The sequence below is a fragment of the Lonchura striata genome, chromosome 12 (genome assembly GCF_050655825.1).
Source record: "Lonchura striata isolate lonStrDom1 chromosome 12, ASM5065582v1, whole genome shotgun sequence".
NCBI lineage: Eukaryota > Metazoa > Chordata > Aves > Passeriformes > Estrildidae > Lonchura > Lonchura striata.
Window position 1 is genome coordinate 9,797,201 of NC_140714.1, and position 12,914 is coordinate 9,810,114.

General features: G+C 46.7%; 1 protein-coding gene across 8 annotated transcripts in view; it reads left to right on the forward strand.

The window, feature by feature from the left end:
• The window catches only part of GRIP2 (glutamate receptor interacting protein 2), a 257,026-nt gene that overhangs the window by 231,871 nt on the left and 12,241 nt on the right, over positions 1 to 12,914 (forward strand). For all 8 annotated transcript variants that reach the window (XM_021531534.4, XM_085590444.1, XM_085590443.1 and 5 more), the window contains 6 exons: positions 943 to 1,009; positions 1,828 to 1,973; positions 2,263 to 2,407; positions 6,650 to 6,789; positions 9,079 to 9,255; positions 11,982 to 12,135. In XM_021531534.4, coding sequence (XP_021387209.2) covers positions 943 to 1,009; positions 1,828 to 1,973; positions 2,263 to 2,407; positions 6,650 to 6,789; positions 9,079 to 9,255; positions 11,982 to 12,135 — 829 coding nt within the window. The remainder of the gene's footprint in view (positions 1 to 942; positions 1,010 to 1,827; positions 1,974 to 2,262; positions 2,408 to 6,649; positions 6,790 to 9,078; positions 9,256 to 11,981; positions 12,136 to 12,914) is intronic.

Genomic DNA, 12,914 nt, shown 5'->3' on the forward strand with positions numbered 1-12,914 from the left:
TTTTAATCTCTGCCCTGCACCTGATATGTTCAAAGGCTGTGAGTTTCTTTCTTCCCACACAGTTTTTGTGAGAAGCTCTGTCAACTTTAAATGAGGCAATGCAATTCCCATGGCAAGGCAGAAGTGAAGGATGCAGGGTGGAATGGATGCTCTTTCTTGGTGTATGTTTGGCATGTGGATGACAAGGAGGTCAGGAGTTTGAGTCATAAATCTCTCTTGGGTATCTCAGGCGAGCATCAGGTCTTGCAGGCAAGTTTGAAAATGTAAATGCTCCCAGAGATGCGTGCTCGGATCTCGTGGGCTGAAAAAGTTATCAGGGTCAGCCAGGAGATAAGAGTTGGAAACCACCCACCCCTTCCAGCTCCAGCACAAACCACCCCTGATTCATCTGGTTCTATGATTAAGTGCCCTAGAGAGCTGAACCAGCTGAAAAATAGAGCTTTTTCCCTGGGTTATTTTCCACCTGGAAAATTTCACAGCCCACTTTACTTGAAGAACACAGAAATGCTTGTATGGAGCACAGGGCTGAGCTGGATGCTCTCCAGGCAGCAGTGCTAATTCTGACTGCAGCCATGGCCTTTGGCTCCCTTCTCTTGTGTGTGAGGGGTGGTAAGGGCTGCTCAACAGTGCTGGGGTTGAAGTGCCACCTCTTCTTGTTGGACACCTCTTGCTGCTGGACACCACATGTCCTCTCCTTCAGGAGTCCAAAGGAACTTAACCTGGGCAAAGAGCAACCAAAAAACTGCAGGGTTTTATTTATTTATTTATTTAGTCTTTCTTTTTTTCTGGAGAGGCTTCCAGAATTCAACTGTGAAGCATCATTTTGTGATGGGAATATAAATCCCCTTTCCTTATGGCTGCTTCTCCCCATTAACTATCCACCATCCCCATCCCAGACAGCAAACTCAATACCAGGCTTTGTACCATGTGTCTCTTTTGCAGCTGCAAGCAGAAAGCTTGGGGATCCTTTGATCATCTCTGACATCAAGAAGGGGAGTGTAGCACACAGGTGAGTGCAGGATTTTCCATCTCTCAAACCCGCTGCAAAATGACCTTCAATGATAGTTAGAATGTCTACCAGAGAAGTTGAATGTAGCCCAAGCAGCACCACTTGGGTCTGGATATTTCCAGAATCCAAGGAGATCTCAGCACTAGAGGTTTTTCTTAGACCACAGTAGAGTTTGCAATAAAAATTGTCTGTATTGAAGTGAATAGAATTGAGCTAATGGAGAAGATGACCAGGGCACTGATTTAGATGTGTGTTGAGTCTCTAGGAGATGGATGTTTAGCATTTAAGAGCATGTGGTAAATGGCTTCTTACATCCCAGGAGGTGCTATGGTTTATCAGGTAGTTTGCCATGTCTCAGCTCCTGCTTTGGTGAACAAAGTGAGTGAATTGTGAGCACTGGTGGAGAACTGTGCAAATAACTCGGGATTTATTGACTTCCCCTCTGATCCCAACACCTCATAGCAAGGCATTCAGAGGAATTTAGTGTGGCTGTATGGCTTATTTCTAAGAGTGCTCACACAGGAGTTTCCATAAGAGGTAGAATATCTATCAGTTAAACATCAGGCATTTTCAGGGTTGTAGGTTATCCAGGATATTTGTCTAACCTTCCTAGCTGGTTCTGTCTGGATACATGCTCTACACAAATTTCCTCTCTTTAAAATTGCAGGTATCCCAGACTAAGCTCATGGTTGTTTTCCAGGAAAGATCAAGGACAGTAAAAAGTTAATATTGTCATTTCCACTGCAGAACTGAATGTGTGGTGGGATCTGAAAGGCAAATACAAATGTACTCTTAGTTTTCTTTTCCTCTCCATGTAGAACTGGCACCTTGGAGCCGGGAGACAAGCTGTTAGCCATTGATAACATCCGACTCGACAATTGCTCAATGGAGGATGCTGTGCAGATTTTAAGGCAGTGTGAAGACCTGGTCAAATTGAAGATTAGGAAGGATGAAGATAACTCTGGTACAGAAATCCTGATGCAAACTGGTGCCTGTCCACTGTAATGACATTTCCCAATAGGTAGCGCAAACTAACAAAGATAAGGGCTGCTGCTATCCAGTCACCACTTTCCAATTGATTATAGTCTATTTTTGTTATTCTGCCCTTAAGTGATGTCTGGAAGGTTAAAATCCTATTTGGTATGAGTGTCACCTAAGACTTCTGACTTTTGCTTCTAGATGCTGCAAGTCTTTCCTATGACTACTTGTACTGGGAAATGAAAAGAATTCAGCATTCTTGTTTTCTCTTTCAGATGAGCAGGAAACAACTGGTGCTATTATCTACACGGTGGAGCTGAAGCGATACGGGGGCCCTTTGGGAATAACCATCTCTGGGACAGAGGAACCTTTTGATCCCATTGTCATTTCAGGCTTGACTAAACGAGGGCTGGCAGAGAGGTGAGGTCTGGGGACAGAGCAGTTGAATTAAGAAGGGGTCTTGAACCATGCCAAGTTTCCTCTGCTGTCATAAACTCTTCTTTGGTGTCTTAGTCTGCTAGGGAGGAAAGATGCTCTAAAGGTATCAAGTAACGTGAGGAGGGTAGTGGGGGGCTGTGGTGTTGGGGCAATGAGAGAGACACTCAGGAAAAGTCAGACCCAGTGAGTCAGGTGAATTCTGCAGCCAGGAATACATATTTATTTGCCCCTCTTCCATAGGGGTGCTTCCCAGTCTGGGATTTGCCATGCACACCTTGTGTCAGCAGAGTGCCCAGCCTGCCTACAAAACCACCATAGACTCTGTCCAGGACTCCCCTGTTGGTAAACTGGCTTATGGCCATTGCAGTGGTGTGTCCTGCTGAAACCCAGGATCTCAGGTGTATTCTGACCTGTCCTTGCTTGCTGCTCAGTGTGTTACATGTGAGGTATCTCAGTGCAGGTTGGCATGCCCAAGCATCAGACATTTATGCTGGATAAACGTAGGAGCAGATTTACCTTCAGCTGCTGGGGAGGTGTGCCTGGGTCTGAATATATGTGGATGTGTGGGACTTAAAGGATCAGGACATTCCTGAGAGTATAAGATGGAACTGAGTCATACACTCTATCTTAATTAATCTTTCTATATGGGAGCTGTGACTTGTAAATAGATCATTTTGGCAGCCCTGACTCATGCTTCTCTGAGGGTCTCTTACTTTGTGTTGCAACAAAAAACAGCAACAAAAAAAGCCCTGAACAAACTGGTGTAAAGTGCAAGACCTTGGGGATGTTTGACAGCAGATCTGGCCTTTTGGTTTTTTCCATTTCAAGACCACACTCCCTCTTAGCTGGACTGTGAAACAGCTCTGTGTCCTTTACTGCATTGGGTCCCCAGAATTCTCAGCACGCTGCTGTGCATTTCCATTGCTTCCCTTTGCTGCAGAATGCAGAAGGTCTGTGTCTCCTGGGAAGGAAGGGGATGGACTTAGTCATTAGTGATTCTTCTCGCTGGGGATTTTATATCACTGCCTGCCACTGTAGGGTTTGGTCTTCTTCCCTATAAAATAGTAGCCACAGGGTATCCAAGGTTTTTTCTATGTAGCACTTCTGTACTGTACCTGCAACCCAGCATGAGAGAGGTTAAGAACAGCCAGCTCAAATGCTGTCAGGTGTCAGAAGACAGAATTGTACCTGTGTTGATCTCAGTTCCCTTTGCAATTCCACGGCTGCTCCTCCTTTGAACTCGGATGCACATTAGTGACTGCTGCGTCCAGAAATGTGCAGGCAAGCACTGCAGTACCACTGAATTTTGATCAGGAGCCAGCAGGCAGTGAGGAGTGGATAGCCTTGTGAGAAGAGTGATGGAGCTGTTCAGCATGTTCACTGTGGCTGAATAGCAGATAACAGCATGGGGACGTCTCTGGTAACCTCGGCTCCCTCTGGGGAGGGCGAGGAGCTCTGAAATGAAGGCTGTTTGCAGGAAAGGTGCATTTTTTTCTCCTGTGAGTGAGAGAAGGGGATGACTTGACCTTGTCAAGGGAAGAGGGGTGCCCCTAGTGCTACCCTAAATTGTCCCTTTCCTGATGTCTCTACCACAGATGCCCTTAGGCTCTCATTGAAGGATGGGGATTTAAATCCAAATCCATGCTCTGGCTGGAGCACAGAACATGGTTTGGCAGAACTGACATGGGGTGGACCTGATCTCAATGTCTGATAACAGGAATCCACAGGCCATTCTTGTGGAGGCACAAATGAAAGACTGCACAGCATTTTGGGCTGCTGGCAGTGTGGGAGGCAGGGTGTCCTCTAGGGTCTGTCACACATCTGTCTGTGGGTGACAGGCTGCCTAAGTCAAAAAGGCTTCAGAGTCAGATGATTTAGGGGTTTTTTTGACCTTGAACATTTTACTTCCTTGTGTCTGATCTTACAGAAACCTACAAAAGCATTTCAGGCTGGTAGATTGGTGTGAAGCTGTGGCTCTCTCCCATGTTACTCTCTGTGTCCCCTCCTTGAGTGCCTGCATATGGCTTAAGCCTGTGCCACAAGACTTGTGTTTTCCTTATTCTTGACCAAGGGAGTGTGCCTGAATACTGAATTCTGGTTGAGGTGTAATGGCTCTCCAAGAGCAATTTTTGGCTGTTGCTGATACTTTAAAGTGCCAGACCAGCCTCCTTTAGTGCCACCTGCTCAAGTAGATGGGGGTGGCTGTAGGAGAGTTTGGTCTAGGAGGATCCAGCACCAAGCCCCAACACCAAGCCATGTTGGCAGGGAGGAAAAGGGATGGTGACCCTGCCCATGTGCCACGTTAATCCCTACAGTCTGCAGCCACCTCTTCCCCAGTGCTTGCTGAGAAGTTCTAGCAGCCCCTTTTACATCGTTCCACTTACCTGTTACTCAATTCTGTTCTTGCATGTCCCCTCTGAGCAAGAAGGGACATGCAACCCTCGGCTCCTTGGGCTGCTTTGTGTTCAAGGTGAGTTAAGGACTGTTGGTAGTAATGAAGAGGCACAAGGGTCACTAGCTGGAAACTTCTTTCTCTGTCAGTCCTGCTCACCTTCTGTCTGCATGACCTCACAGGGGGGCCCTGAGAGGACTGGACTTTGGTTTGCTTTTCTCCCCTTTGAAGAAAAATACCTGGCTGAACATGACCTTTCTCTTTAATTGTTTCTGTATTTTTCCTTGCTGAGAGACTTTCACAGTTACTGCAGAGCCATCATGTTGTTCAGGGTTGGGTGGTTGGGCTGGTGTCTTGGATGGATGTTTCCCTGTGCTGGGTTCAGGAATACAACAGGAAACCCTTGAATGCTGAAGGACTGCAGTGAGTTTACTTCTGTAAACTGACAGCAGTTTAGCTTGATTTTTTTGACTTGAAACTTTTAAGGCAAATACTCCCGTCCCAGTTTAATTTGTAATTTGTTTGAGCGCAGAAATGTTTGTTTCCCCGACTGCTTTTCCAGGCGGATTTGGGTGGGACAAGACGGACATCTAGTGGCTGGTGGGACCATCATGGCACTGCTGAATATCTCAGCAGCAGCAGAAGCCACAGCCTGAGCAGTCCTGCCTTCTGCTGGGCTGCATTTCCTGATTTGATGTACTTAGAGTGGATGCTTCACAGCAGTGTGTCTACAGAACTTTGATATTTTGAGGAAAGCCAAGCAGTTGTTTTGTCTGCCTTGATATATCAAATTCCAGTTCTGCAGGAACTGTCTGCAGTCTAGTTTGGAGATGCAACCTGCCAAAAAGGACAAAAAGATACTGCAGTCCAGATTTGCATCTCCTCCTGACTCCATCATAAAGGTTCCTGATAGCACAACCTCCCGCAGTACTGGAGGAGGAGGTGGTTGCTCTTGTGTGCTGGCATTTGGGAGCTGGAGTGTGAGTTTGGGAAGCTCAGTCCAGCCAGTGGGGAGTGTGAGCTCCAGCCTTGGCAGTGGCTGTGGCAGTGGACAAATCCTACCCTGCCTGCTCTCCCCAGAGCTTCACTGGGAAGAGGTAAAGTGAGCCTTTGGCTGTGAGCAGACAGAGAGGAAGGATGGAGGAGGAGCAGAATTGCCATGACTTGTCAGTTTGTCATGCCTGTTGCTGAAGCCTCAGGATTTGTCTAGGTGAGAGCAATAGCCAGTGCTGGAGCATGGCTGAGCAATAAAACACAATCTCTTCCCGAGCTGGTGGAGAAAGCCACAGGGGTGTAGCTGAGTAGAGTGAGCTTTAAGCATGTCATTAACTGCAGCTGGTTCAGCTCATGCTTGCACACACATGAGCAATTTTGTTGAGCTATTTTGGTTTGGGTTTTCTCCAGTAGGTTTCTAGGTCTGTCTCATAATTTCTTTCCATCAGGGTGAAAATGTCTTTCTTTAGTTCCATGTTTGATGACTGTGTTGGACTCCACATAGTGAAAATCCTTGTGCTTTTTACCCTGTTGCATTGAAATGCTTTGTCTCTAAGCTGGTCTGCATTCCCAGTTCCTGAGGGGCTTGGGATTTGAGGAAGGCATGGGTTCCCATGTGTATTTGTGTGTCTGTGCACATGGAAGCTGGGGGGGATCCAGATTCCTGGTATGTGGTGAAGAGGAAGTCACAGGTATAGAGTGTACCAAGAGGGAACAAAGACATATTTTAGCATGCTGAGAGTTAATTCCTCCAAGCAAGAGCTGAGTGTCCTGTTCCCCAGAGGAATCCTGGAGGAATTGCTTCTCTGGAGCTCCTGAGTGTGCCTTTTTCCCTCCAGAACCGGAGCCATCCACGTCGGAGACCGGATCTTGGCAATCAACAACGTGAGCCTCAAGGGCAAACCGCTGAGCGAGGCCATTCACCTGCTGCAGATGGCAGGGGAGACCGTCACCCTCAAGATCAAGAAGCAGACAGAGAGTGAGTTGAGGAGCTGGGGTGGGGAGGGGGAAGGCTCACCCAGAAGGGGTCCTGGGCCACGGAGCAGGCACTGCTGGGGGGTTTCTGTCCTGTTGTGGAAGGTGAGATGAGGCAGTGTGGTCATGGGCATGGTTGGACACAGTGGGAAAACGTGTGTTTCTTGAACTTCAGACTCACAGATGAAAAAAAAAAGGCAACCCAAAGCCTCTCTGTGGTGATGGGAAGAGATAAAACAGCAGGTTTATTGGCAATAGTAATTTTTAATTCAGATTGACACCTTGTACTGTTGTTGCCATTCCCTGTCTGTGTTGGTATTTCCCACAGAAATTGCTTTTAGAAGTATAAGAATGTGGGATTTTTTTTTTTTTAAATATAACCCTGCTAAATGAGCAAGGAGACTGAGTTGGCAGAATACATGAATTCCCTCCCCCTCCCCCCCAATTTTAATTCAACTTTTTGAAAACAATTGGCAATAAATCTGTTACCCCTCTTTTCCTGGCTTGGGATTCTAAGATCATCTTTCAAAGCATCTAACTTCATTCTAGGAATCCCCTTTTGGTTTCCCTGACAAGCTCCCTGTGCCCTTGAAGCTGTTGTTGACATAGTATAAAAAAGCAGAAGCATACTTAGTCCTGGCAGGTCACTGTTTTATGGGGACAGAAGGGTGATTGGAAAAAAAGAGGGATCATGAATACTTTTCTCCCTGATTGCATGACCATAGCCAACCAGAAGCTTTTTCATTAAATTCAGAAAGTACCAGGTGCCTGGCTTCATTCCAGTCTCTCCCACCCCCAGTATTTTCCTCCTTTTTTTGGTGGCATGCTTCTGCAGTCTGTAGATTTGGCTGGGCTTACCAAGCCAATAGCCCAGAGTGCTGTGGGAATTAGAAGAAATCAAGAGATAAACCTTTTCTAAGCAAGCATAACCCTTGGGGCGCCTGTCCTGCATCTGAAAAAGTGGCATCACTCTTAAACATAGACCCTCTATAGACCTCAAAGCAGTTTGCAGATATGAGGCAATGCACCTGTTTTACAAATGGATGAGGACTGGGCAGGGAGTAGAGATGTGGCAAATAGAAATAGAACTGGGGAGTTGATTCCTCTACAAGGACCATCTCTTTCCCTGTAGCTAAATGTCCTGGTCTTTTGTCTGAAATGCTCTTTTCTCCCCCTGCTGACACTTAGCATTGTCACAGCCACTTGGTGAAATAATTGACATGCAAGTGCCTGTTGGAAAGTCGTTAATCATTCTGAGAGTGAAGCAGGTGTAATTGAAATTTCAAGGTAATCTTGAGTTAATCATGGTGAGCAATCTTCTGAAGGCTTGGAAAATAGGGACTTTGAGGACACCAGGCTTTGTTTGGCAAAATAATCTGTCCTCATTGACAAATGCAGACTTTCAGAGGGCTTTTTATCCCTCAGGTCAGAGATCCAGGGTGTGGATGGCTAACAAGATACCTAATCAACAAGGACTTTAAAATATCCAGTACAAAGAAGTGCTTGTGCTGAGAAGCCATTCTTTGCATAGCTTTTGCTGGAAAGGAAATTTGATATAATGACAGTAAGGGCTTGTTAGCACTAAAATAATGGAAGGGAAGGTCTGAGCTTCAACATTCACATGCAGCTCCCATTTTCCAATCACTGATCGGGGAAATTCAGCCTCAAAATACCACACCCAGGAATTCCACTGTTGTCACATGCGTGGAAGACTCTGGAGACCTCTGGAGAAGTGGTGGTTAGCTTTGAGTTCTTGCAAGGCTGTACAGTCGTGGAAGAGGGCTATAACTTCAGCAGTGGTGGTTGTCATTGGAGTCTAATTAAAACATCTGTTTGTAGCCAAGTTTGCAGCCAGCACCTGCCCTGGTGCTGCTCTGAGTATAAAGGAGGCCCTCTGAATCCAGAGAAGCTACAGGGTATTGCTTGCAGGAGCCAGCACTTCTCTGGGCAGGGTTGTTTGGAGGAAGCTTCCAAAGGTACAGCAAGATGTGCTTGTGAATTGAGATTAGGTCCCAACTCTCTCATGTGTGGTAATCCTCAAATCCCCATGGCTGCTCCTTGTATTCCATGTGTTAAAAAACTCAGAAAGGCATTTTTTCTTGATTCTGCTTAAGATAAGAGTAATGCATTAAATCCTTTCAGCTTCATTGCACATGCCTTTCTCAGCTACTTTTGAAGAGCTAAAAGAGGTAGTTTAAAGACTTACAGTACCTGGGCTTGCTCCCATGTCAGCACGAACTTTTCCCTGAGGCTTGCTCTTCGTGCCTGCTAAAGAAGGATGTTCTGGTTGCAGAATCCTACCCCAAGAAGTCGGGGAGCATAAACGAAATAAGTGACCCAGAAGATGAGCTGACAGACTCCCAGAAAACTAGCAAGCTGTCTGAGATATACTCCACCACAATTCCGAGTGTGGACAATACTGTGGAGTCCTGGGATGGCTCTGCCATTGATGCTGGGTATGGAAGCCAAGGTAAGCCGGGGTTGTGTTTTCTTAGGGGTTTCTGCTTTGTCTGGGTCTTGTCTCTGAATATGAGCCAAAGCCTGTGGCCTGGCCACATTTTATGTCCTCTTGCTTCCAGAAGGGAACAAAATATATTTTAGAATGCACTCTTGTGATGCTTTGAGTTGGCATATCTGTTTAGGCTTTTATTGGCATATTTTTTCTGGCTTATATGGCATCACATTGTTCTCATAATTTTCAAAACCTTTACAGCACTTTATAATTCACATAATCAGAGGCAGTATTCACTGGCCATATGTTTTACAGAGTATTTGGTCCATAGCTTACTTTTATTTCTCCAGAGAGACCTGGTAGGACATAACAATCCTCTTCAGGATGTTTTAAAATCCACTAGAATGTCTTGTGACTAGAAGCACTTGCTTAACAAAATAATTAAGGTAATACCACAAGAAAGTATCTCTCTCTAGTGAGTGATCAGATAAACACATGTCTTCAAGGTCAAGTTTATTCAGCTGTAACTTCTAGCAGATGTGGAACTGGAGTGGAGGATACTCTAGTCATGGGAATATATTTTTACTTGGAGAAAAGCCCTGGAAAATAGTTACACCAGATTCAGTGATGTAAGCTAGCATTAGCCAGTGTTGAAACAAACCAAAATCTTGAATCAATGCACAACAGGAAACTGGTGGGAAAGCTCCTGTCCAGAGCAGAATGTGAGAACAGGGAGGGATGCTGCAGGGTGTTCTGCAAAGTGTGAGTGCACTGCACTCTGGCTGAGTTCAAAGGACAGCACTGCCCAAGTGTCTCTTTCCCCATCCCTGCATCTTCCTTCAGCCTCTGTTCATCTGAAGTCTTAATTTGGGAGCACAGTTGGGACTGGAGGCTTCATTAAGGAGTAATCCCCTGGCCTTCATAATGCTGCAATCCTTCTCCACCTAATTGAATGTTAACACAAGCTGGACACTGGGAAGTGATTGCTTTGCTGGTAAATTGAGAACAAGTAATTGAGCACAGTGCCCCAGGGAGCGGGGCTGGTGCCAACTTGCCCAAGATCCACACACTGCAACTTTGCTTCAGGGGCTCTCTTGTCTTCCCTGGTAATTGCATTTGGCTGCATGGTGGTGCAGTGGTGCTGGTGCTGGAAGAGGGGTGCTGGAAGGTAGGGAGAAGGTCATGGATGGTTGCCCATGGGATGGCACAGAAACCTGGGAATTAAAGAGCCTGGAGACTGGGGATTACACCCCAAATGGAGATCCAGAGATCAGGCTCTGCAGCCTTGTAGGCTTTTAGGTTTATCCACAGCAGCAGGACGTGGCTCAAAGAAGGATTTTAGCAGGGAAGCTGTGCTGGGCCTGGTGGGAACATGCCACCAGGTGGCTCTGAATCCCAGGGATCCAGCCCTTCTCTCTGGAAGGAGGAGGTGACTCTATAATGATTCCAAGTGACTGCTCTGGACCTGTGCCCCTGTGCCCAGCCCAGACCTGCTGCCCAGCCACTGCAGGAAGCTGCATCCAGGGCCCCTGTCCTGCTCTGGCAGGCAGTGAGGGCTTCCCACTGCTGTAAGATGCTGGCAAGCAATTTTCCTGGGGCTTTCTCCAGAGAAGTCTAACCTTTAAAAACACACAGAGGAAACAATAAGTTAAATGAAATAACAGGCCTTGGCATTTTCAGAGAAAGTGTTGGCATTGTCTTTGGGTATTTCCAGTGCTCTTAGCTAACATCAGGTCTCCCTTAATTACATATTTCTCCATTACTTCTTCCTGTTTTCTTGGCACAGCGAGTGATGGGAGTATAGGGTATTTCTTGGAAAGGCTCTGAGGATTTCTCTGAAACACTGGATAGGGCAGTAGGAGGTGGGCAGGGGACTCAGGGGATTTATTTCTACTGCAGATGGCACTGACACTGCTGAGGAATTACCTGTTTTGGAAGTTTTCTGTTTAGGCATCTTCTCATGAGACTTGAGGATCTTGTGACTTGATAGTGATGGATTTTCATCTCTGGAGTAAGACACTGCAGTATGGAAAAGTCCATGGGGGCAGATGTAGTGAAACATGTCTGATTTCATACTAACAGTCTGTATTGATCTCCTGTCAAATGTGATACAGATGATCCTCTGCTCTCAAGCCAGCAGAGTTTTTCAGCCTATTCCTTGCCTTTCACACACATGTCCCTGAAGCAGCTTCCTCTACTTGCACCAGCTGATCCCAGAGGTATGGGAATTCTGAGAGACCTGGCTGGCAGTTCTTAGGATTAAGAGCTGATTCTTCCTCATTACCACCACTGAGGGAAGCTTGTCAGAATCTTCCCTTTGCCCTTTGAAGAACTTGTTGTATTTAAAGGTGGCTGATTTAACAACATAATTTCTGCTGGGTTCAGTGTGGAAACAGAAGCTATTAACCACAGCTGACACTGGCTGGAGGCAGGATCTGCATCTGTGTGTATGTGTACTCCCAGGTCTGTGGATTCCAGACCCACACCATAAAACTACTGAGAAGCAGGGGAGAAATGGGAGAAATGGGACATCCCATGTCAGCATCCTGAGAAGCTGCTTTGGTTAAAGCCAGAAGAGACTGGAAGAACTACTTTTGGATGACTGAGATAGAAAGTGTACAGTCCACGTGACCTCACTTTTGGGACCTAGGGAAGGAGGCTCTCCTGGCTCTGTCCTACTCCATTTGGGGTTTCTGACCAGGTATTGTCCTCTCTTTTCCTCCACTCCTTCTTGCCTTCCCTAGGTACGTACATACCCCAGGCTGCCGGCATAGCCCTCCATCCACATGAGTGGAGACACAGCAGGCAAAAGAGCAGCACCCCTCCAGCAGACCCTAGGAAAAGCTACCCCTACATGGATGGAAGCTTCAGTGAAGATGACTGGGACAAGCCCAGCAGGTATGGAGAGGTGGGAGGAGGCAGGGAGGTGCTTGGAAGTATGGATGTCAAGGCACAGGGACAAGGGGGCATGGGAATGAGATGGAGTGGCCAGTAATGTCCCACTTGGCATCAGGCAGCCATGGGGAAGGATGCTGGTGGTGCACCAGCTGTGTTGGGCCACCTCCACATTGCTAGGTTACCCTGAGTGTAGCTCTGTGACAGCTCTGTCATGGCCTGGTGACATTTTGTGTCTGGAGTTAGGGTGGTCTCAGCTGCATGGACCACAGGTTCCTATCATGGTTCTTACTCCTACCATGTAAAGGCTGCAGTATTTTCATAGTTTAGGTGTAATAAATAGATATGGTCAGGGCTGTCCCTGTATGTGCAGGCCTAGATGAGGCTTCACACCAGCTCAGTGCCACAAAGCAAAAGAGGCCAACCAAACTCTGCACTGGAGAACCAGTGTAAGGTTGCATATCCATGTTAATTTAAAATCTACCAAAACTGTGGCTGGATTCTCTCTCCATCACACTTTGGCCCTTCCAACACCTCAGACAAAGCTACACTGAGTGAACATGGTCAAATGAATCCCCCAGCTCAGTCAGCATGGGAAAAATGGCCTCAGCATCTCCTGAGGCCAGGGAAGCAGCTGCAGCTACCCTGTGCTTTGGGTGAAAATCCAGCTGGATCTGCCTTGGCCACAGGCTGCCCCTCACTGGGCCACACATAATGGAAAAGCCCCATTGCTTCAAAACTTTCCTCCCCTCAACATCCTCCAGAGTCCCCACAGTTGTGTG